The 26,471-nt window shown below is 43.5% G+C and overlaps 1 protein-coding gene across 4 annotated transcripts in view; it reads right to left on the minus strand.

Moving 5' to 3' along the window:
- LOC139537060 (poly [ADP-ribose] polymerase tankyrase-1-like) overlaps window positions 1–26,471 on the minus strand; it is a 133,164-nt gene that overhangs the window by 58,346 nt on the left and 48,347 nt on the right. For 2 of the 4 annotated variants that reach the window (XM_071337917.1, XM_071337907.1), the window contains exons 4-6: window positions 17,611–17,664; window positions 4,728–4,764; window positions 2,186–2,261 (exon numbers count right to left, since the gene is read on the minus strand). In XM_071337917.1, the coding sequence (XP_071194018.1) occupies window positions 2,186–2,261; window positions 4,728–4,764; window positions 17,611–17,664 (167 nt within the window). The remainder of the gene's footprint in view (window positions 1–2,185; window positions 2,262–4,727; window positions 4,765–17,610; window positions 17,665–26,471) is intronic. The other 2 variants (XM_071337936.1, XM_071337927.1) reach the window with 1 other exon arrangement.

Below are 26,471 nucleotides of genomic sequence, written 5' to 3' on the forward strand. Positions count from 1 at the left end.
TGAAGCAGATAGGGACAGGATGCAGAGGTACTACGCCACAACAGTGGCAACACAGCCAGGGGTGAATGAGAATCAGGAGTCATTGAACGCTAACTGCTCACACAATAGCCATAATTACAACCTACAGTACACTGCTGTGGTGTGGGAATACAAAGAATGGAATCTCACTGTGGAATCCCTCACAGATCCCAAAATAAATCCCTCTACATTATTCCCAGGAAGCTTACTTTCTGAGAGAACTGGAATGTTTGAATATGCTGGACATCACAGCATGGAGCTGTAGCCAGGTATCAACTATGAGTATCTAGTCATGTATTCTAGTCAAGGCTCATCCTAAATAACTACTGCTGTACACACCTTCTATTCATATACTGTCCATACAGTCTATACACACCATTATATATATAAAGTGCATTAGAAAAATATTCAGAACCCTTGACTTTTGCTACGTTACAGTCTTATTCTAAAATGTACTAAATAGTTTTTTCCCCTCATCAATCTACACACAAAACCCCATAATGACAAAACAAAAACGTTTTTTAGAAATGTATTAAAAATAAAACACTGAAATAGCACATTTACATAAGTATTCAGACCCTTTACTCAGTACTTTGTTGAAGCACCTTTCGCAGCGATTACAGCCTCAAGTATTCTAGTGTATGGCTCTACAAGCTTGGCATAACTGTATTTGGGGAGTCTCTCTCATACTTCTCTGCAGATGCTCTAAAGTTCTGTCAGGTTGGATGGGGAGCGTCGCTGCACAGCTATTTTCAGGTCTCTCCAGAGATGTTCAATCAGGTTCAAGTCTGGGCTCTGGTTGGGCCACTCAAGGACATTTAGAGACTTATCCCGAAGCCACTCCTGCGTTGTCTTGGCTGTGTGCTTAGGGTTGTTGTCCTGTTGGAAGGTAAACCTTCACCCCAGTCTGAGGTCCTGAGAGCTCTGGAGCAGGTTTTTATCAAGGATCTCTGTACTTTGCTCAGTTCATCTTTCCCTCGATCCTGACTAGTCTCCCAGTCCCTGCCACTGAATAACATCCCCACAACATGATGCTTCCATCAACATGCTTCACCGTTGGTGCCAGGTTTCCTCCAGACGTGACGCTTGGCATTCAGGCCAAAGAGTTCAATCTTGGTTTCATCAGATCAGAGAATCATGTTTCTCATGGTCAGAGTCCTTTAGGGGCCTTTTGGCAAACTCCAAGCGGGCTGTCATGTGCCTTTTACTGAGGAGTGGCTTCCATCTGGCCCCTCTACCATAAAGGCCTGATTGGTGGAGTGCTGCAGAGATGATTGTTCTTCTGGAAGGTTCTCCCATCTCCACAGAGGAGCTCTGGACCTCATGGCTTTGTTTTTGCTCTGACATGCACTGTCAACTGTGGGACCTTACATAGACATGTGTGTGCCTTTCCAAATCACGTCCAATCAATTGAATTTACCACAGGTGGACTCCAATCAAGTTGTAGAAACATCTCAAGGAGGATCAAATCTAAATTTCAAGTCTCATAGCAAACAGTCTGAATACTTATGTAAATAAGGGATTTCTGTTTTTCCTTTTTAATACATTTGCAAATATTTCTAAAAAACAGTTTTTGCTTTGTCATTGTGGGGTATTGTGTGTAGATTGATGAGAAAAAAACCATTTAATCAATTTTAGAATAAGGCTGTAACGTAACAAAATGCAGCAAAAAGGGAAGGGGTCTGAATACTTCCTGAATGCCCTGTACATACAGTGAGCTCCAAAAGTATTGTACTACGGACAAAACACTTCTAAAGGGTTCACCCGATATGGATGAAAATACCCTCAAATTAAAGCTGACAGTCTGCACTTTTTTGTGCTGCAACCATGTTGTCTCTTTTGTCGTGATGTGCGTTTTGATATGCATTTTATTCTTAATCCCATCCCCCGTCCCCACAGGAGGCCTTTTGCCTCTTGCTAAGCCATTATTATAAATAAGAATGTATTTTTAATTGTCTTGCCTTGTTAAATTAAGGTTAAATATATATATTTTTTGTATTGTCAAGTATAGGTCAATGACTATTTCAAATGTACTTGATTGTATTGGAGCAACGGTCCATTCCACTATACAAATTGGTTTGAATATCACGGTTTAAGCGAAGATTGCTTGAGTAACAGTGGTGTGTGTGTGTACAGACACGCGTGTTCTGACTGAGCCAACTCTTACCTTGCGGCCGTCACTTGCATGGCAGTTGACGTTTAACGGAGTGAGCAGGGCCATGAGCTTCTCTTCATTTCCACTCCTGCAGCGGAACAAAACATGGAGAGAAAAAACTAAAAGATATAGATATAGCCGAGCGAGTGAACGAGAAGGGGAAATGTAGTAGTATCTTTAGATATCTTTTCAGTATCTTTAACTAAAAAAGGATAACAAAAGAATAGGCAAGGAAAGTGGAAAGCTTGTGTTCCAAAATGTACAGAACAGAGACCTAAAGAGCATTTTGTCTGCAGTCTAAACCAGGCCAGTAACTCTGACTACACTGGTCAAGAAAGATTGTTAGATAACAGACAACGGTGAAAAACACTGATGCAGAGTAAATTCTTTCCTTATGCCAAAAGAGATGTATTCTTTGCCAAAGGCTATGCATGGCCATAGAGAGATTCAGAGACAAGGCTTCCGGATATCTGAGTCAGCATCTCCACTCTACCTGCTGCGGAGGTTTTTCCTGTGTTATTCTATTCTTCCATCCCTGAACACAATACACAGACTGAACACACACTAAACAGCCGGCAATGAGGTCTGATGCAGCGTGATGGTTCATGGTGGTCAGGAGCCATATGGAGCTTCAGCATCTCCTGCCAGGGTCCCTGAAGCCAAGGGCCATCCTCTCCCCTCCCAGGTGTCAGTGTGACTGCATGGTATTTCCATAGATCCACAGAAAGAGCCAGGGCCCGGGGTAAAAGACAGTCCTGAACATGGACGGACAACAGAGCAAACTCCAGTAAGGCCCTACTGCTGTGCCGTGTCCTTCTCCTCTGTCCTCGGGTCTCTTCACCCTTTGGCCGGTACCAGTAGCCCTGCTGCCTGTTCTGGTCTTGATCAGGGCTGCCATGCCAGCCAGTCATAATGTTGGCATGCTCAGGGAGTTTATTTATTAGGGATGTCTGCTGCCTCCTGGAGTTGGTGACCGGTGCCGAGGCACGGTGACGGGAGGCCCAGTCAGGATGTGCTATCACGGCAGCGAAGCCGGCCAGTCACTGATTTACCCAGATGACGTCGCTAAAGGCCGTCAGAGAAAGAAAGAAAAGGTTATTTCTTCTCTCCCCCCCTCTTTCTCCTCTCTCGTTCTCCCTGTACCAAGCTTCGCCAAAGTCCCTTCCGTGAAGATGCATTCACAGCCAGTGGCTTTGCTTTCTTCTGCTTGTCTCTTTCTCCGCTTCTCTTCTCCTTCCGACAGTAAAGTGGCCTGAAGTAAAAACAAGAGATCCTTCATTTAAATGCACAATAGCATCCCCAGGTTTAGCACAGAGTGGAGGCCACATGTTTAAAGCTAGCTGCTAGGGAGAGGCGCCTGTGCGAGAGTGTGTGTGTGCGTGTGTGTGTTTCCTTCCCTCTATGATAACTGACATCTCAGAAGAGCCTTATTTCTTAATGTAGAATAATCAATACCAGGCCTTGTCTTCATTAGTAGCACTGAAAGCCCAGGATGGAAGGAGATCCATACAGTATATTGGCTTGTTATGGACACAGTGCGTGGTACATTATATTATCCTCCATGGTAACCCCTCTGATCATGGTTTCAACCGGCTTTCAACCGGCCCCGAGTCTTTATAGTCCTCATCTCTGCCTCCATTTATTCCCCCAGAGCGCATTCTGATTGAGTCATCAAACACTGATTTCATGTCGTCTAGTAGGGCCTGGTTAGAACGCCAGGCTAGAACCAACACAAAAGGCAGCCACTTCAGTATAATGAGCTGAATGTGACAGACATGCCTTGCTCCACAGGAAATGCTGGATGGCTCACAGCACTCCTCTGAACTGTAACAGCCTTTTGTTATGCTGGGGTGTCCACTCTGGGGAGGAAACTGTGTCTATGTGGGGCGACCAGAACAGCCATTGTGGGGCAGCCTATGTGTGTTCTTCATTTGTAGGAAGAAAAGACAGAGAGAGAGAGAGATCCCCTAATGCTTGTAGTCGACATGACAGGAGTTCCCAGAGGGCAGATGGAGTCAGGGTGCAGGGCAGGCAGCAGAACAGGAGCATATGGAGCAGGGAGGACACAGAGCGGGAGACCAGGGAATATCTCAGCAGATAGATGAGGATGTCTCATCTTCCTCTCTCAGGGCATCACTCCTCCTTCCCAGGGCGCACCTCTTCAGGGATGTCTGTGTAAACTAGGAACCCACTGGCACATCAGGAATATATATCTACCACGTTATCGGCAATGTTGTTTCATCAGTCATAACATCCATGGAGATTGATGATGACCCCTCCTCTGAATCAATGCTGCCTTCGGGCCAGAGGGTCTCTCCAGCCCTCTGTTGTTAAACCTCTAATAATCCCCTCTGGTTCCACAGAGGGTCTCTGGTCACACACACACATCCCTTCACCATAACAACCCGCGCCGTGCACCAGCACTCCCAAACCACATGCACAGCCCTTTCACAACACATGTCTGCTAATGATGGAGGGGAGAAGGGAGAGAAAATAAAGGAGGTAGCGAAAGACTGAGGGAAGATGAGAGGGGAGATTTCAAGCTTGCACTCACCTAGCTGCCTCCAGGAGTTCGTCTTTCTTGTATTCACCTAAATGGTTGCAGAAAATCATAGTGTCAGAGACAGGCAGGGAGAGAAACGCACAGCAGCAGCACAGAGCCAGAGTCACAGCCGAGAGAAAGGCAGCTACGGCACAGAGAAAAACACACATACACTCACTCAATCTCACACACACCACAAATGGTACAGCAGAGCACCCACACATCAACACAGAGAGCCCCTCTCTCGCTCTCTCTCTCTGCCTCTGTCTGCCTCTGTCTGCCTCTCTCTGCCTCTCTCTGTCTGCCTCTCTCTCTGTCTGCCTCTCCCTGTGCGTCTCTGTCTGCCTCTCTCTCTCTGTGTGTCGCTGTATGCCTCTGTCTCTGTCTGCCTCTCTCTCTCTCTCTCTCTCTCTCTGTGTCTCTATCTGCCTGTCTGTCTCTGCCTGTGCTCACTCTCTCATCTGTCTCTCTGTGTTTTCTGTGCTCTCTCAGGCTGTGTTTTCTGTGCTCTCTCAGGCTGTGTTTTCTGTGCTCTCTCAGTCTGTGTTTTCTGTGCTCTCTCAGTCTGTGTTTTCTGTGCTCTCTCAGTCTGTGTTTTCTGTGCTCTCTCAGTCTGTGTTTTCTGTGCTCTCTCAGTCTGTGTTTTCTGTGCTCTCTCAGTCTGTGTTTTCTGTGCTCGCTCTCTGTTATAAAAGGTCATGTAAAAACCCAAACCGGTCAATGCATCAATACCGGTCTATAGTAAAATACGGTATACCGCCCAGCCCTAAGGGAGGAGTTTGCATCTTCATCAACAACAAATGGTGTGCTGACTTGAGCACAGTGGAAGTCTCAACCCATTGCTCACCCATCTTGGAATACCAGATGGTCAAATGCTGACCCTTCTACCTCCGAGGCAGTTTTCAGCTGTTATCGTGACTGTTGTAAACATTCCAGAGAGAGAAAAAAGGAATGCGAAAAAGGAACAGCACGTCAGAAATCAGCTCAATGTAATTTAAGAATCTATAGAATCTGACCACTTCTGGGGGAACTAGATCACACAACAAAGAGTTATCTATCCAAAACGGAGATAAACCATCTTCTTGGCTCTATAACAAAGAACAAACAGCAACATCATATACATGATCAATTTCAAATCTTAGAATCAGCTATTAAAAGACAACAAAAACCCACTGGATTCTCCAATTACATTGAATGAACTAAAGAACAAAATACTAACACTGCAACTCAAAAAGGCCTGTGGTGTTGATGGTCCTATCCTAAATAAAATGATAAAATATACAGACCACAAATTCGAATGTGCTATATTTAAATCTCTTTAACATCATCCTTGGCTTTGGAATCTTTGGAACCAAGGACTGATCACTCCAATCTACAAAAGTGGAGACAAATTTGATCCCAATAACTACCGTGGGAAATGCATCAACAGCAAACTGTTGCCACCCGGCCAAACTGAGCAATCGGGGGGGGAGAGCCTTAGTCAGGGAGGTGAACAAGAACCCAATGGTCACTCTGACAGAGCTCCAGAGCTCCTCTGTGGAGAGGAGAATCTTCCAGAAGGACAACCATCTCTGCAGCACTCCACCAATTAGGCCTTTACGGTAGAGTGGCCAGGTGAAAGCCACTCCTCAGTAAAAAGCATGACAGCCAACTTGGAGTTTGCCAAACATCCCTTAAAGACTCTCAGACCATGAGAGTTCTCATGGTCTGATGAAACCAAGATTGAACTCTCTCACTGTATGTATCAACAAATTGGCGAGGGCACTAGAACCACCTGCAGCACCCGGCCTCACAGACTAGAATCTGAAGCATATGATCTACTGTTTGCTGATGATCTGGTGCTTCTGTCCCCAACCAGGGAGGGCCTACAGCCGCACCTAGATCTTCTGCACAGATTCTGTCAGACCTGGGCCCTGCCCGTAAATCTCAGTAGGACAAAAATAATGGTGTTCCAAAAAAGGTCCAGTTGTCAGGACCACAAACACAAATTCCATCTAGACACCGTTGCCCTAGAGCACACAAAAAACGACACATATCTCTGCCTAACCATCAGCGCCACAGGTAACTTCCACAAAGCTGTGAACGACCTGAAAGACAACGCAAGAAGGGCCTTCTATGCCATCAAAAGGAACATAAAATTAGATATCCTATTTAGGATCTGGTAAAAAATACTTGAATCAGTTAGCGAACCCATTGCCCTTTATGGTTGTGAGTGGGGTTGCACATTTCGGGGGAATATTCAGAAGAGGAAACTTTCCGTGGGAATTAACGGGAAAATATGGGAATTACCGGAAATATACGCAAATATCAATACCATTTAAATGTAGATGTTTTTTGCATTGGATAAATTTACCATATCATATGGAGACAGAAAAAAAACATTTTACCTTATCATAAGTAGACATAATTGCAAATGCTGAAATCCTTCCAATAGAAATTTTAAAAGAAAGGGAATATTGAATGATCCATCCATCTCCCAAAACATTTTCAACATACATCTGTAAAATGATAGTCTAGAAACTAAAGCTTTGGTTGTCTTCCTCTCAGGCTTCCATGTCTTCTCCCTGGACCTCCTCAATGTCCACCTCTTGAACATCAGACTCTAAGGCTTCATCTTCACTGTCACTTTCCAACCTTGTTGAGGATGGCTCGTTGTCTGGCTCAAAAAGCCTCAAATTTTCTCGGATGGCCACCAATTTTTCAACCCTTGTATTGGTCAGCCTGTTGCGTGCTTTGGTGTGTGTTCCCAAACAAGGACCAGTTGCGCTCTGACACGACTGATGTTGGTGGGATTTGGAGTATTTTTTAAAAATGTATTTATTTCACCTTTATTTAACCAGGTAGGCAAGTTGAGAACAAGTTCTCATTTACAACTGCGACCTGGCAAGATAAAGCAAAGCTGTTCGACACATAGTTACACATGGAGTAAAACAAACATACAGTCAATAATACAGTAGAAATCTTGGTTGAAAACAGCAGAGGTGTATTTAGAGGGCAAGTTGGTTAGGATGATATCTATGAGGGTGCCCGTGTTTACGGCTTTGGGGTTGTACCTGGTAGGTTCATTGATCATTTGTGTGATATTGAGGCCATCAAGCTTAGATTGTAGGATGTCCGGGGTGTTATGGAGGATGATGGAGGCAAAAGAGCCTCAGATCCACAAAGTCCCTTCCACCAGGTGGCTGATGAGATATGTTGGCACGACTGCCATATTGCATCTCCATCCCAAAGCCCTTGCTTGGAAGTGTACTTCTCCAGACTGCAAGAACCTTGCCCTCATCCAGGCCAAGGTGGCGAGAAACAGTAGTGATGACACCATAGGCCTTGTTGATCTCTGCACCAGACAGGATGCTCTTGCCAGCATACTTGGGGGCCAACATGTACACTGTGGCGTGTATGGGCTTCAGGCAGAAGTCTTCATGCTTTTTGACGTATTTCAGGACTGTAGTTTCCTCTGCTTGGAGCAACAGTGAAGTGGGCAGGGCAGTACGGATTTCTTCTCTTACATCTGCAAGCAGAGTCTGAACATCAGACAGGATGGCATTGTCGCCCTCAATCCGTGCAATGGCTACTGCTATAGGTTTCATGAGTTTCAGGCTGCTTACCACTCTCTCCCAAAATACATCATCCAGGAGGATCCTCTTGATGGGGCTGTCCATATCGGCAGACTGTGGTTTGGCCATATCTTGGAGAGACTAATTTCCTTCCAGGAGACTGTCAAACATGATGACAACACCACCCCAATGGGTGTTTCTGGGCAGCTTCAATGTGGTGCTCTTATTCTTCTCACTTTGCTTGGTGAGGTAGATTGCTACTATAACTTGATGAGCCTGCCTACCTAACCATTTCCTTGGCTCTCTTGTAGAGTGTATCCATTGTTTTCAGTGTCATGATGTCCTTGAGGAGCAGATTCAAAGCATGAGCAGCACAGCCAATGGGTGTGATGTGAGGGTAGGACTCCTCCACTTTAGACCAAGCAGCCTTCATGTTCGCAGCATTGTCTGTCACCAGTGCAAGTACCTTCTGTGGCCCAAGGTCATTGATGACTGCCTTCAGCTCATCTGCAATGTAGAGACCGGTGTGTCTGTTGTCCCTTGTGTCTGTGCTCTTGTAGAATACGGGTTGAGGGGTGGAGATGTAGTTATATATTCCTTGCCCACGAACATTCGACCACCCATCAGAGATGATTGCAATACAGTCTGCTTTCTCTATGATTTGCTTGACCTTCATTTGAACTCTGCACCCAGCAAATGAGTAGATAAATCATGTCTGGTTGGAGGGGTATATGCTGGGCGAAGAACATTCAGAAATCTCTTCCAATACACATTACATGTGAGCATCAGAGGTGAACCAGTTGCATACACAGCTCGAGCAAGACATTCATCAGCATCGCTGACTACGTTCCTCCATTGAGTCAAAAAAACGAATGATTTCAGGAGGACCATGAGCTGTTGCTATCAATTAAGTGTCTGATTCATCATTTTCACCTCGAATAGAAGTAGAGGGACTTTAATCAGAGGTTGCTTGTTTTGAATGCTGAGGGAACTTTATGCACTTGGCCAGATGATTCTGCATCTTTGTTGCATTCTTCACATATGATTTGGCACAGTATTTGCAAATGTACACATTTTCCTTCTACATTAGCTGCAGTGAAATGTCTCCACACATCAGATAGTGCCCGTGGCATTTTCCTGTAAAGATGAGAAAAAAATGAGTAAAAAAACAACAAATATAATTCCATGTACAGATAAATAGTTAAGCAGTTAGATTAAACAACTCCTTTGTAAGATACATGTTTTAAAATGAAACATTTATGGAAACAGGTGAATTAACACTCTCAGTTAGCAGGCTCAAGCAAGCTAAAACCCACATGGTAGCAAAAACTAACTAGCAGAAATTGTTAACAAGTTAGAAATGATTTAAACACACTGTGCTGTAGACTACAATTTACTAGTTAACAAAAAATGATGTATGTCATTTAAAATATATTCACCCCACCCATTATTGCAATCAAAACTTACCAGAAAGCATGTAGTCCTTGGCTCAGACAGTGTAGTAGTGTGGGCTCAATAGCATCTCATTAGTGTGCAAGATCTTGAGAATCAGCTGTACATGTGCTGGAAGAATGCACTATGCATGCAGAGGGTTGCAATTCCATTGAATTGGTAAAAGTTTAACCAAAATATTCGAAAACAGATTATGTGTATCCCACAAAAAAGGTTCACTGTTATAAGCCTACTTTTTGATGAATTTAGGCAAAATTCCCTAAAATTCCAGGACCTAACATCCCTTGGAAAATCTACCGGAAAGTTTCGAACCCTTTCCAACCTTAGTTGTGAGGTCTGGGGTCCGCTCACCAACCAAGAATTCACAAAATAGGACAAACAAATTTAGACCCTGCATGCAGAATTCTGCAAAAACATCCTCTGTGTACAACATAAAACACCAAATAATGCATGCAGAGCAGAATTAGGCCGATACCTGCTAATTGTCCAATTCTAGAAGAGACGGTAAATTCTACAACCATATAAAAGGAAGCGGTTCCCAAACCATCCATAACAAAGCCATCACCTACAGAGATGAACGTGGAGAAGAGAGTCCCCTAAGCAAGCTGGTCCTGGGGCTCTGTTCACAAACACAGACCCCACAGAGCCCCAGGACAGAAACACAATTAGACCCAACCAAATCATGAGAAAACAAAAAGATAATTACTTGACACATTAGAAAGAATTACACAAAAAACAGAGGCAACTGGAATGCTATTTGGTCCTAAACAGAGAGTACCTGACCACTCTGACGGACCCAAACTTAAGGAAAGCTTTGCTATGCACAGACTCATAGCCTTGCTATTGAGAAAGGCCGCCGTAGGCAGACGTGGCTCTCAAGAGAAGACAGGCTATGTGCACACTGCCCACAAAATGAGGTGGAAACTGAGCTGCACCTCCTAACCTCCTGCCAAATGTATGACCATATAAGAGATGCATATTTCACTCACATTACACAGACCAACAAATCCAATTCTGATAAACTCCCATATCTACTGGGTGAAATACCACAGTGTGCCATCACAGTAGCAAGACTTGTGACGTGTTACCAAAAGAAAAGGGCAACCAGTGAATAACAAACACCATTGTAAATACAACCCATATTAATGTTTATTTATTTTCCCTTTTATACTTTATTTGCACATCGTTACAACACTGTACATAGCCATAATTACATTTTAAATGTATATTCCTTGTAAACTTTTGTGAGAGTAATGTTAACTGTTCATTTTTGATTGTTTATTATCTATTTCACTTGCTTTGGTAATGTAAACATGTTTCCCATGCCAATAAAGCCCTTTGAATTGAATTGAGAGAACGCGAGCGAGAAAGTGAGAGAGCGAGCACAAAAAGGCGGTGCACAGACAGACAAACAGTGTCTTAATTGGAGGAGTCCTTTGTTTCCATTCCAACAGCAGGGGATGTGGAGACAGGGAGGGAGCCTGCCTGGTGTTAAGATCTGAACACACAGAATGCATCCATGGGGGGGGGGGGGTCACCTGGGGCAAGATGAGTCTATGGTTGGGATAGACTCCCATACAGAGAGAGAGAGGCAGGTGGAAGCAGGCTTTTAGGTCTGTGGACATAATAATGCATTAACTCACTGAGACACATGGGCAGTAAGATCAAACAACTCCCCTCCTCCCCTGAGATAAAGCAAGGTGAGACACACACACACACCACCCTTCTTCACTCTGTGTTGTAAGTGATGATGCCCCTCCACTCAGTAACCCTCCCTGACATTTGATTGGCAGCTGACTGGGACCGAGAGATAGACTGACTGGAATGGCCGGACCCCAGAGGGCAGTTAATGGATGCCATAAATTACATTGTGTTTCTATCTCAAAGTCCTCTGTGGGGGAGTATTGTGTGTGTGTGTGTGTGTGTGTGTGTGTGTGTGTGTGTGTGTGTGTGTGTGTGTGTGTGTGTGTGTGTGTGTGTGTGTGTGTGTTGGTGGAACGGGTTGCCTCAGTCAATACCAATCACGGAAGTAAATCTCATCGGAGGCATGCGGTGCTCCCATCCATCTTTGCCAGGGCAGAGCAGAGGTTTCCTGCCTTTGCTCTGCTGTCTGACTGCACTCAGACTCAGAGGAGATTGTTCTAACAGATATTACATTATTGACAGGACAGAGAGGAAATGACCAAACACAGCAGATGGCAAGGCTTCAGAGACCATTAACTACAGTCTGGTTTTAGACACTGGCTCTTGCACGCTCTGCATGATGCCATCAAAATCACAGTTACTACACACAACAAAACCAGTAGGAGATTTGGGTGCGTCAAGAATTTCTGGTAAAACTATCCCAACGCTGTCTAATGAATGGGATGGGAAACATTACATCAAAAAGTGACCATAGACTATGGAGTTTGTGCAATTGACTGTGTGTGTGTGTGTGTGTGTGTGTGTGTGTGTGTGTGTGTGTGTGTGTGTGTGTGTGTGTGTGTGTGTGTGTGTGTGTGTGTGTGTGTGTGTGTATATTCCCTACAATATTTCGGACTACAGGGAGACAGAGAGAGGGACAGGGTAAAAGCTCAGAACAATGCTCTCATCCACCTCTGTCGGCCTGCATGCAAATCTCCCACCACAGAGCAGAGTGGCAGTGGCTCTGTGCCATGGACGTCCCTCTGAGTGCAGCACAGCAAGGTGACTCCGTTCTTCTCTCTCCACAGCCTGGGAGGGCATGTGTCCAATGACAGCACTACATGGTAATAACTAAGTGACCTTACTGAAACAGACAGCTCCACTGATTATGCTGCTGCCATTGACAGAACCATGAGTCTCTGTGGTGTGTGTGTGTGTGCGTGTGGTGTGTGTGTGTGTGTGTGTTTTGGGTTATACTATCCTTATGTGGACCAGAAGTCCCCACAAGGATAGTAAAACAAGGACAATTCGGACAAGTGGGGACATTTTGCTGGTCCCCAAAAGGAAAAAGGCTATTTTAGGCTTAGGGGTTAGGTTTAGGGTTACAATTAGGGTTGGGGTTAGAATTAGGAGTTAAGGAAAATAGGATTTTGAATGGGTATCAATTGTTTGCACTCCACAACGATAGTAAAACAAATGTGTAACTGAATGAGGGGCAGGTAGTGAGGAGACAGAACATTTCAATCATGACTGACTGAGGTTAGGTGAGGGGTATTGTGACGTTTTTTCCCCCACCTTTATTTAACCAGGTAGGCAAGTTGAGAACAAGTTCTCATTTACAATTGCGACCTGGCCAAGATAAAGCAAAGCAGTTCGACACATACAACAACACAGAGTTACACATGGAGTAAAACAAACATACAGCCAATAATACAGTAGAAAAATAAGTCTATATACAATATGAGCAAATGAGGTGAGATAAGGGAGATAAAGGCAAAAAAGGCCATGGTGGCGAAGTAAATACAATATAGCAAGTAAAACACTGGAATGGTAGATTTGCAGTGGAATAATGTGCAAAGTAGAAATAGAAATAATGAGGTGCAAAGGAGCAAAATAAATAAATAAATAAATACAGTAGGGGAAGAGGTAGTTGTTTGGGCTAAATTATAGATGGGCTATGTACAGGTGCAGTAATCTGTGAGCTGCTCTGACAGCTGGTGCTTAAAGCTAGTGAGGGAGATAAGTGTTTCCAGTTTCAGAGATTTTGTAGTTCGTTCCAGTCATTCCAAAGGAGGAATTGGTTTTGGGGGTGACCAGAGAGATACCTGCTGGAGCGCGTGCTACAGGTGAGTGCTGCTATGGTGACCAGCGAGCTGAGATAAGGGGGGACTTTACCTAGCAGGGTTTTGTAGATGACCTGGAGCCAGTGGGTTTGGCGACGAGTAATGCCTGGTGTGTATCAGTAGGGGCCGGTCTTTACAATATCTCAGCTTTCAGATTGACCTCTAAACACAAAAGGGGAACCGTTCCAATGTCCTTCACGTAGAAATGGGCATTTATAAAAACTGAACTTGATGTGAGAAAGTGCTCATCCTCCCTCAAACTGTAGACCACGTGTTCGCACAGCTTGTAGTGGTTGAAGGATTACATTGCAGGAAGGCAAAAGTAGACTAGTAGCCTTGTGCAAATTATGAATATATGATGACCCTCACTCATAACAAAAAAAATAGGTAGCTAAATATAATAAGATGCAATCATTTTCCGTTAGTGAGAAGAGCCAAAACCAATGCATTTTAAAGTAATTTGAAATATCCACCCATTTCCTATTCATTAATTTCCATGATCGTTGCAGAATCAATTCTACGCCTTTTCTGACTGTGAAGGTTTCATACTTGTGAAATAATCTATAGGAATACAACAAGTTAGGATAGGCTACCATTCGTCCCATCTCTCGTCCCATCTCCCATCTCTCAGAACATCTCTGATCCAAAGAGCAATTTAACGGTAGGATCAGACGGATCACCTGTTCCATTGACGTTTGTAGGCTACGTCGGAATACTGTTATGTCAAATTTCTTGAGTAGGCAATATTTAAATGTATAAACATAATACATATAATCACAACCATTGCAGAATAGTAGCCATACAACAACCGTGCACATCTCTTCTTTAAATTGTGCATACTAGAAAGGCTATTATAATTTCTAGTTTTCGCTCTAGGATACGGATCTGAAAGGAACCTCGGTTTACAGTAGAATATAGCAGGTGAACATAGTTGATATTTTGCATGGAAGTGCGTAAGGCCTACTGTATTTACCTTTTTCCCCCCCAGAAGTATACAATGTTTCAGATTTCACGGACAATGAAGCATATTTAGGTTCAGGAAAAAGTAAATACAAAACCTTTAATTCAAACTGTTTACAGGTCCACAACAATTAGTAAAACCTTTTTGTCTTTCAGAAATTGTCAGATACAGCAAATGTCACTGCGAAATAAATTATTCTGCCAACACCTCCAAAGCCATTTGATCAAGTTCGCCATTGCTATTTCCTTTAGGTACCGTCTTGGCCTAATTCCAATACCAAAGTATACAGCAAATAATGGCGTTATGAAAGGTTTCTGGAGAAGTCTGATTTGTAACGGAAACATGTGCAGATATATAGTGTGAAATGTACACAACAGTTATAAATGAGGCCGCAGGTCATCTCGGCATCTACCTTCCAATGTTCTATAGCTCTAAGACTACCTGAGCTGGCACAAACACACAGCTGCAGCCTTCCCCTCTCATTGGTTCAATTTGTTCTCATTTCCACCAGTGTGTTGGACTAAGATTAATCAGGGGATGTGTTGTGTAGAGGAGGAGAGAAGAAAAGAAAGAGAGGAGTGTTGCTGTAAGAGGATGTGTTGATTCAATGACTTCCTCGGGCTACTCAAGCGACGCTAAATGAGAAAACATTACACGGTCCTTCTGCCTCTAAAGCCATCTAGCAGGGTCGTCTTAACCTTTAGCAGCTCTAGTCTTCAGAGAGTTGGTGAGATGTCGGCTAAATGTCTCGTTTCAACTAAGGGCTATTCCATCTTTGTCAACCGTGTCATTATGACTGAAAACCAAATCAGATTTCATCTAGCCTAAACATTTCTATTTGAAGTATTTACATTGTGGGATCGAACCATTGTATTTCCCTGGATGAGTTTTACTTTGTCTGTCTGAAGAAGAAAGAATAAGCTTGTGAATTGCAATCCCCTCTCTGTTTTCATATAGACATACTGAGGAGGGTATAGAGTTCACAACATTTATTCTGTGTGTGTTCTTTAAAATGGAAGATAAATTCAGTCACAAGCTCAGCATACATGTTGTTGAAGCCTTACTGTGTGCAGTGTGAGTGGGGAAGAACAGACAGGCCTACAGTTCTGACCTGTTCACCAAAGGGGGAGCGGTTAGACAACTAACCGCTGTGAACAAACACAGGACAAATGTCTTTGTTTGTTACTGTAAATCAAGCCTTTAGCATTCTTTCTGACTATAGCAGGACTAGGAGCAGTACATGGAAGCCATCTTGATGTAAATCTGATAAGATGGGTAAAAAATATATTATAATATATATATATATATTTTTTTTTTTTAATCTATAGTTAGATATTGCAATATTATTTGGGATGATAACATATCATAAATATTGTAATTTCTCATCTGCCTCTGACTTGGGAGAGAATCTCTAGATGACTAATAAAGGGAGTTTGAGAGGAGGGGGGAATGTCAGAATGATAATGTAGACTACACTGAACATGTTCAATCTTAGTGTAATCAGACTTATTCAAAAACTGGTTATTAATTCTGAAAGGAATAAATCACATAAAAGTAACAAGACAGAGAAATCATAAAATAGGTTACAATATGCTGTCTATATCCACAAAGGGTTCAAGTCAAAAATCCACCGAATAACCTTATGGTTTATTTGAGCTGTCTTTCTCTCTCTCCAGGCAGCGTTTTCAAAAAACTGGTGGGTGGAATTGAATCGTTCATTTCCCAATGAAACATGTCGTCACAAAAATAAACTCCCAAACAAAACAATTGGATAAATCCCCCTCTCCACAATTTTTCCCCAGAGTCCGGAGCGGAGCAGCCTTTAAAGGGATACTTCGGAATTTTGGCAATGAGGCCCTTCATCAACTTCCAATGCTAGTAGATACCCATAGACTTCCAGTCATTGCGCTAACACTAATTAGCATTGGCTCGCCGAACTACCTCTTAACTTCCTTCATACTGGACACAGACATAAAAATGGTATCCACAAGTTCATCTGACTCTGGGGAAGAAGATAAAGAGTTCATTGCCAAAATCCCGAAGTATCCCTTTAACCCAGCTCATTAGGCCTATCCGACTCCTGCTGTTCTCCCAGAGTGTCTTGCTCCGTGCTGTACTCTGCCTGGCCTACTGCACCACCTTCTTCCAGACAGCAGAGCAGCCATGTGGAAAACTAGGCAATTATAGCTGGAAGATAATAGCCACTAAGGCCAACAGATATCCGGTAAGACAAATCACTCCCTGTGCCAACACAGAGGGGAATAACAGCAGCCTCACTGCTCTCCCCGACCGCTGTGTGTGTGTGTGTGTGTGTGTGTGTGTGTGTGTGTGTGTGTGTGTGTGTGTGTGTGTGTGTGTGTGTGTGTGTGTGTGTGTGTGTGTGTGTGTGCTTCTCATCCGCTTGCTCGTGCGTGCGTGCCTGCATAGTGCGAACGTGTGCCTGTGAGTCACGGTGGACAACTCCTTATCAGTTCTGCCTGCCATCTGGCTCAAATGTTAAGAGTGGAGGACAGGAAGGAAGGAATGTTATGAGTGGAGGACAGGAGGGGACAAGGAAAGAAGGTTTCCTGGGAAGAATCTGCCTGTTCTCATGGCAACAGAAGAGATATATTGTGCCCTGCCAAAGAAAGACTGAAGAGTGCTGGCTGGATATCTCATGCCCAGGCCCTTTCATCACAGGGGACCAATCAAAAGGCAGTTGCCACAGTAATCAATGAGCCTATCCATGATAAGGAGAAGGTTCATTTTACACAAGCACACCTGCACTTTCACTATGCATTGTTTCTCCCCCTTGCACACACTCTACCTATCAGACTTTCCAAAAAAGGTCCAGATCTGAGAGAAGGCAAGAAGGGCCTTCTATGCCATCAAAGGAACATAACATTTGACATTACAATTAGGATCTGGCAAAAATGTTTGAATCAGTTATAGAACCCATTGCCCTTTATGGTTGTGAGGTCTGGGGACCACTCAACAACCAAGAACTCACAAAAGTGGGACAAACACTAAATTGAGACTGCTAAAACATCCTCCATGTAGAACTTAAAACAAAACAAATGATGAGTACAGAGCAGAATTAGTATGATTCCTGTTAATTATAAAAAAATCCAGAAAAGAGCAATTAAATTGTACAACCACCTAAAAGGAAGCGATCCTCAAACCTTACATAACAAAGCCCTCACCTACAGAGAGACGAACATGGAGAAGAGTCCCCTCAGCCAGCTGGTACTGGGACTCTGTTGACAAACACAAACAGACCCCCAGAACAACAACACAATTAGACCCAACAAAATCATTAAAAAAAGATAACTACTTGACACATTGGAAAGAAATCAACAAAAAGACTGAGCAAACTAGAATGTTATTTGGCCCTAAACAAAGAATACACAGTCGCAGAATACCTTTGACTGTGTACAGACTCAGAGAGCATGGACTCGCTATTCAGAGGCCGTCATAGGCAGACCTGGCTCTTAAAGGAAGACAGATTATGGGCCCACTGCCCACAAAATGGTGGAAACCGAGCTGCACTTCCTAACCTTCTGCCAAATGTATGTCCTTATTAGAGTGAGTATTCCCCTCAGATTACACAGAACGGCGAAGAATTTGAAAACAAAGCCAATTTTGATAAACTCCCATATCTATTAGGTGAAATACCACAGTGTGCATCACAGCAGTCATTCAGTAGCGTAGTATCTGCTTCATCTGACCACTTTTTGATTGATCTAGTCACTGGTGCTTCTTGCTTTCATTTTTGCTTGTTAATTTTTGCTCAATCCTCTGCTGTGTGTGCTGGTCAGGGATATATCATTACCCGCGTCAAATTATTGTTGCCTGGCTGGGTTGGAGGCTGCTGAAAGCACTCCCCCACAGGGGGGCAATGTGACTCCTGAGACCCAATGTACAGCGTGAACACACGCACAGTTTCCTAGATGTAGACATAAATATAAGCTAGGCTAAACCAGGTGTTGGAACTGGTTCAGGGAACAGAACTGAAAACCAGATTTTTTTTTTTTCAAGGAACAGAAAAATAAACTGGAACGAAAGTGATCCATACTGTTTCGGAACATAATCATTATTTTAAAAGCATGGGAACCGGTTAATACCGTTACTTTACATTCCAGGCATTTTTTCTAGTCCCACAAAAAACAAAAAACAAAGCACCTCTGCAAAGCCCCCACTCTGGCATTCAGAAACATATCCCAGTGTCTGCCTGCAAGCTGCAAATATTTACCAGTGTGCATGTTTAGGCTACCTGCCCCTCGCCCATCCGAAGCATAGGCTACTGTACTGATGTTACAATCGTGACTCAGAAGAGAGAGAGATGTTTTATTAGAAGAATAGATTACCTTTTTCAAGCTAGTCAAGGATACTATAGGACTAGTTATCACATTTCAAGTTGGATGTATTAACTACAATACAATAGCATGATGTGTTATTAATTCTGGTGCTGCTCTGCACACACAAGCTTGTTAGCTAGCTATAGCTTGTTAGCTAGCTAGTTCAAAATACATGAAAAAGTTCCTCCATAGAAGCTGCTCCTCCTAGGTATTGTTCTGTGGACCTAATTCAGATAATGCATGTTATAACAATATGGCGAGTGCTTCAAGCCTCCTCCTCAACCCTCTCTCGCTCTCCCCCCACCCAGAAAATGTCAGTCGCATCTTGCGCCAAAGGCTACACTTGTCGGTCCATCACGCATGTAAACAACTAGCTTGCCTGCTCTATCCACACTGGTTGGGGAAGTAATTTAACTTCTTGAGAATACAGGGGGTGCTATTTTCCCATTAGCATAATTTGCTCTACAGATTAAACTGCCTCTTATTCAATTATTGCTCTTACTATATGCATATAAATAATACCATTGGAAAGAAAACAATCTCTAGTTTCTAAAACCGTTTCAATTTTGTCTCTGAGTGATACAGAAGTCATTTGACAGCACTTTCCATGACCAAGAAGAAAAAAGCAAGATGTGTATGCCAGCTTCAACGCTCTGCCTATATATGGTCGTGCCCCCTATGACCCGAAACACACCTCATTGGCCTTCCTCTGGGTGTCAAGAGGACGTCAGAGGAAAAATATCTTGTTTATCTGGGACTGACGTGAAATGAGAGCTAATTCTTTGGCGTGACCGACAACTTCCAGTTCTCTAAATCGTGCGATTTTATTTACGTTTGAGAGATCCGTGCCACTCGACCAGTACCTGTGCTAAATGGAGTGGGAAAGGAACAATTCTGAACGGAACCAACGACTCATCTTGACAAAGGACACTTTGATCAACATTCTGATGAAAGATCAGCCATAGTAAGACCCAATTTACGATGTTATATCATATCTGTTGTGCATGTGAACTGGCCGTGGGCGCCTAGCCGAATCTGCCTGGTATAGCTATGCTAATTTAGCGCTACATTTTGTTTTCGTTATAAAACATTTAATAAATCTGAAATATTGTTTGGATTCACCAGATGTTGGGCTTTCAATATCTGTACGCTGTGTATTTTTCTGAAATGTTTTAAGATGAGTAATTCGTTATATGACGTTGGTCTCTGTAATTGTTCTGGCTGGGTCAGCACTATTTCAGATTGCAGCTGCAATGTAGAACTGTGATTTATACCTGAAAAATGCACATTTCTCAAAAAAAAAACTATGCTATACCATAAATATGTTATCAGACTGTCATCTTATGAAGTTGTTTCTTGGTTAGTGGCTATATATATTTTTATTTAGTCGAATTAGTGATAGCTACTGACGCAGGAAAAAACTATTGGGAGTAAAAAAATCGTGTCCTTTGCTAACGTGGTTAGCTAATAGATTTACATATTGTGTCTTCCCTGTAAAACATTTTAAAAATCTGAAATGGTGGCTTTATTCACAAGACCTGTATCTTTCATCTGGTGTCTTGGACTTGTGATTTAATGATATTTAGATGCTACAAGTTACTTGTGACGCTATGCTAGCTATGCTACTCAGTGGGGGGGGGGGGGGTGGGGGGTGCTACCGGATCAGGGTTGGTGACTCGTGAGTTAATGAGCTAAATGTAAAAAAAAAACTTGATTTCACAGGTTAAAAAGGAACAGAAAGGAACTATATAAACCAGTACCATTTTTTGGGTTCAAACCGGTTCAGAAATGTATTTTGTTGGTCGGAACACTGGAACTGAACAAAAAAAATGGTGGTCTGAAACGATTGGGGGAAAAATTGGTTTCAACTCCTGGGTTAAACACACACACACAATCAGAGTTGTAGGAAAAAAATAGGCTAGGGTACACACAAGCCACTGATTGTTTACCTTGACAAGAGACCCTTCAACCTTAAAACACACTGAAACCTCAGATTCCTTTTCCCTTTGCAATTACTCTGTGTGCTACTTGACATTACCCCTTATGGAGAAGAAGTTTGTGGCAGAGAGACAGAGACACATAGAGAGCGAGAGACACATAGAGAGCGAGAGACAGAGAGCGAGAGAGGCAGAGAGAGCGAGAGAAGCAGAGAGAGCGAGAGAGGCAGAGAGAGCGAGAGAGAGCGAGAGAGAGCGAGAGAGAGCGAGTGGAGTAGAGAGAGCGAAAGAGGTAGCGAGCGAGTGGAGTAGAGAGAGAGAAAGAGAGTGAGCTCTTGCCAAAGCCTCTGGCCTCGTGGGGCCATGATTTAAGATGGAGTGCTTTATGATGCTGGTAAGATAGTCAAAATTTACCTCAGAGCAGCAGAATAGGAAAACAGCCAGGGCTACAAGGTGCTTCAGAGAACAGATACAAATAACCTGGGTAAATCCATTACTGTCCCAGGTGAATTCACTCAACTATAGTTAAGAACACATTCTTATTTTCAATGACGGCCTAGGAACTGTGGGTTAACTGCCTTGTTCAGGGGCAGAACGACAGATTTTTACCTTGTCAGCTCAGGGATTCAATCTTGCAACCTTACGGTTAACTAGTCCAACGCTCTAACCACCTGCCTCACGAGGAGCCCGCCTGTTACGCGAATGCAGTAAGAAGCCAAGGTAAGTTGCTAGCTAGCATTAAACTTATCTTATAAAAAACAATCAATCAATCATAATCACTAGTTATAACTACACATGGTTGATGATATTACTAGTTTATCTAGCGTGTCCTGCGTTGCATATAATCGATGCAGTGCGCATTCGCGAAAAAGGACTGTCGTTGCTCCAACGTGTACCTAACCATAAACATCAATGCCTTTCTTAAAATCAATACACAGAAGTATATATTTTTAAAACTGCATATTAAGCTAAAAGAAATCCAGGTTAGCAGGTATTATTAACCAGGTGAAATTGTGTCACTTCTCTTGCGTTCATTGCACGCAGTCAGGGTATATGCAACAGTTTGGGCCGCCTGGCTCGTTGCGAACTAATTTGCCAGAATTTTACGTAATTATGACATAACATTGAAGGTTGTGCAATGTAACAGGAATATTTAGACTGATGGATGCCACCCGTTAGATAAAATACGGAACGGTTCCGTGCTTCACTGAAAGAATAAATGTTTTGTTTTCGAGATGAGTTTCCGGATTCGACCATATTAATGACCTAAGGCTCGTATTTCTGTGTGTTATTATGTTATACTTAAGTCTATGATTTGATAGAGCAGTCTGACAGAGCGATGGTGGGCACCAGCAGGCTCGTAAGCATTCATTCAAACAGCACTTTCGTGCGTTTTGCCAGCAGCTCTGCTGTTTATGAATTCAAGCCTATCAACTCCCGAGATTAGGCTGGTGTAACCGATGTGAAATGGCTAGCTAGTTAGCGGGGTGCGCGCTAATAGCGTTTCAAACGTCACTCCTTGCTCCCCTTGCTCTGCATGGGTAACGCTGCTTCGAGGGTGGCTGTTGTCGATGTGTTCTTGGTTCGAGCCCAGGTAGCGGCGAGGAGAGGGATGGAAGCTATACTGTTACACTGGCAATCCTAAAGTGCCTATAAGAACATCCAATAGTCAAAGGTATTTGAAATACAAATCGTATAGAGAGAAATAGTCCTATAATTCCTATAATAACTACAACCTAAAACTTCTTACCTGGGAATATTGAAGACTCATGTTAAAAGGAACCACCAGCTTTCATATGTTCTCATGTTCTGAGCAAGGAACTTAAACGTTAGCTTTCTTACATGGCACATATTGCACTTTTACTTTCTTCTCCAACATTTTGTTTTTGCATTATTTAAACCAAATTGAACATGTTTCATTATTTATTTGAGGCTAAATGTATTTTATTGATGTATTGTATTAAGTTAAAATAAGTGTTCATTCAATATTGTTGTAATTGTCATTACAAATAAATAAATTTATTTAAAAAATAAATAAAAATAAAATTCGGCCGATTAATCGGTATCGGCTGTTTTTGGTCCTCCAATAATCGGTATCGGCGTTGAAAAATCATAAATCGGTCGACCTCTAGTCTGTAGCAAACAATATGCGGATGTGAGGAGTCTTTAAGTACAGTGTCAGCGTTAAAATCAATACTCCATCCGCAGCGGAATTCACGCAAAACCTCCCTACAGCACCAGCCCCTGGGAAACCAGAGGGGTAGGCTACTCTTCAAAAACATTGTGGTTCAAAACATAAATGTCTGACGATATAGCTCATCAATTGAAAATAGAGTACTAACAATGTACTCATTATTTGAAAGTCTAAAAATAGCCTAGAGATCTCTATACTATAGACTAAAGAGTCCGCAAGCTTCCCAGTCGAAACAGTTTGTGCAAATATGATGACATTTTGTGACGTTTTTGTTAGTTTTGGACTTCAGTACGGTTGTTTTTGGCCTGCTCGGGCACACAACATTTGTTCCTCGAGGCAAGCCGAAGTTGGTAGCCGAAGTCTACGGCCCCTCGTCGGCGATTGGTCAAAAGCAAGGATTCTTCAATGAAGTGCCTGTTGTAATTGAACGAGAGACGACTCTTTGCAACAAACATCCTAGTCAGTTGCAAAAAATCTATGCAAAAACGTGAAGATGAATGACAGATTTCTTGAGTTATATATATATATTAGATTAATTGAATAAGTGTATACTGGCTACACCATCTCAATATGGACAAACAGTACAATTTTCTATTTTTTCTTGTTTTTCAAGCGAAGGTCTTTTAAGGGTGTATTGCGAGCACACTTATTCGGTTAGCCGAGCTTGGCTAGGCGCCAGCCGAACTGAAGCATGCTGAAGCCTTAACATTCCTCCCAAACCAAGGTTAGCGAGAGTGACAATAGCACTACCCCATCCCAGCTCAGCTGCTGCTTCTCTGGTGACCTTGGCTGACCACCTGTCAGATCAAACCGTGATGAAGTGGCCAGTGAATGTCGCATAATGGTAGTTATTATACAGGAGTTACATACAGTAGAGAGAGACAGGGAAAAGAAAGACGGGGAAGAGAGCGAGCAAGAGAGAGAGGGGGAGAAAGAGGGAAGGAAGGAGAGAGAGGGGGAGGAGAGAGAGGGAGACAGAAAGAACACACAAGCAAGTTAACACACTAAAATGGCGCCGGAGCAGAAGGCAGACGTTTTACGTGCCGCCAACCGATTGTTTTTTTATCTGCGTTGTTTGTAACTTAAAAAAAAATAATGTTGCCAATACCATCTCTTATGATCGAAAATAACTTCTAGATCAGGACTGTGATTACTCACCACGGACTAGCAGAATACTTTTTCTTCTTTCGCGACTCTGACGAACCCGAGGCGGAGGACATACGGCTCCCTCGGGAACAGGCCTGAACCCCGTGATCTGCGTGAAGAGGCGGCGAAAAAGAGAGGCCGGAGAGCAGGCTGCCTTCTGAGGAGTAGGAGGCGATCGAACAAACCCCCACTCCCCCCAATTCTGCTCGCAAACATGCAATCTTTGGACAATAAAATGGACGAGTTATTGGGAAGATTAAACTACCCACGGGACATTAAAAACTAACTTCCTATGCTTCACGGAGTCGTCGCTGAACGACGACAATATCAACATACAGCTGGCTGGTTATATGATGTACCGGCAGGATAGAACAGCGGCGTCTGGTAAGACAAGGGGCCGCGGTCTATGTATTTTTGTAAACAACAGCTGGTGCACAATATCTAAGGTAGTCTCGAGCTACTGCTCGCCTGAGGTAGAGTTTCTAAAGATAAGCTGCAGACAACATTACCTACCGAGAGAGATTTCAAATATATTCCTTGTAGCTGAAAACATACCACCACAGTCAGAGGCTGGCACTAAGATAGCATTGAATGAGCTGTATTCCGCCATACGCAAACAAGAAAACGCTAACCCAGAGGCGACGCTCCTAGTAGCCGGGGACTTTAATGCAGGGAAACTTAAATCAGTTTTACCTCATTTCTATCAACATGTTAAATGTGCAACCAGAGGGAAAAGAACTCTGGACCACCTATACTCCACACACAAAGCTCTCCCTCACCCTCCATTTGGCAAATCTGACCATCATTCTATCCTCCTGATTCCTGCTTACAAGCAAAAATTAAAGCAGGAAGCACCAGTGACTAGATCAATCATAAAAGTGGTCAGATGAAGTAGAAACTACGCTACAGGACTGTTTTGCTAGGACAGACTGGAATATGCCGTGATTCCTCCAATGGCATTGAGGAGTACACCACATCAGTCATTGGCTTCATCAATAAGTGCATCGATGACGTCGTCCCCACAGTGACTGTACGTACATACCCCAACAAGAAACCATGGATTACAGGCAGCATCTGCACTGAGCTAAAGGCAAAAGCTGCCGTTTCAAGGGGCGGGACTCTAACCCGGAAGGTTATAAGAAATCCCGCTATGCCCTCCGACGAACCATCAAAGAGGCAAAGCGCCAATACAGGACTAAGATCGAGTCGTACTACACCGGCTCTGACACTCGTCGGATGTGGCAGGGCTTGCAAACCATTACAGATTAAAAAGGGAAGCACAGCCGAGAGCTGCCCAGTGACACAAGCCTACCGGACGAGCTAAACTACTTCTATGCTTGCTTCGAGGCAAATAACACTGACACATGCATGAGAGCACCAACTGTACCGGAAGACTGTGTGATCACGCTCTCCGCAGCTGATGTAAGACTTTAAGACAGGTCAACATTCACAAGGCCGCAGGACCAGACGGATTACCGGGACGTGTACTGTGAGCATGCGCTGACCAAATAGCAAGTGTCTTCACTGACATTTTCAACCTCTCCCTGTCCGAGTCTGTAATACCAACATGTTTCAAGCAGACCACCATAGTGCCTGTGCCCAAGAACACTAAGGTAACCTGCCTAAATGACTACCGACCCGTAGCACTCACGTCTGTAGCCTTGAAGTGCTTTGAAAGGCTGGTCATGGCTCACATCAACACCATCAACCCAGAAACCCTAGACCTACTCCAATTTGCATACCGCCCCAAAGGATCCACAGATGATGCAGTCTCTATTGCACTCCACACTGCCCTATCCCACCTGGACAAAAGGAACACTTATATGAGAATGCTATTATTTGACTACAGCTCAGCATTCAACACAATAGTGCCCTCAAAGCTCATCAATAAGCTAAGGACCCTGGCACTAAACACCTCCCTCTGCAACTGGATCCTGGACTTGCTGACGGGCCCCCCCAGGTGGTAAGGGTAGGTAACACATCCGCCATGCTGATCCTCAACACAGGGGCCCTTTAGGGGTGCGTGCTCAGTCCCCTCCTGTACTCCCTGTTCACTCATGACTGCACGGCCAGGCACAACTCCAACACCATCATTAAATTTGCCGATGACACAACAGTGGTAGGCCTGCTCGGCCTCCGACCGCAAGACACTACTTACGGTAGTGCAAACGGCCCAGTACATCACTGGGGCCAAGCTTCCTGCCATCCAGGACCTCTATACCAGGCGGTGTCAGAGGAAGGCCCTAAACATTGCCAAAGACTCCAGCTACCCTACTCATAGACTGTTCTCTCTCATGGCAAGCGGTACCGGAGCGCCAAGTCTAGGTCCAAGAGACTAATAAAATTTGATTTCAGAGAGAAAATGTGATAGATGAGAAAAAGAGGGGTAATCACGGTCCTCTTTTACAGTGCACCGGTCCTCTTTTACA

This window comes from Salvelinus alpinus, chromosome 1, assembly GCF_045679555.1.
Source record: "Salvelinus alpinus chromosome 1, SLU_Salpinus.1, whole genome shotgun sequence".
In the NCBI taxonomy this organism is placed as follows: domain Eukaryota; kingdom Metazoa; phylum Chordata; class Actinopteri; order Salmoniformes; family Salmonidae; genus Salvelinus; species Salvelinus alpinus.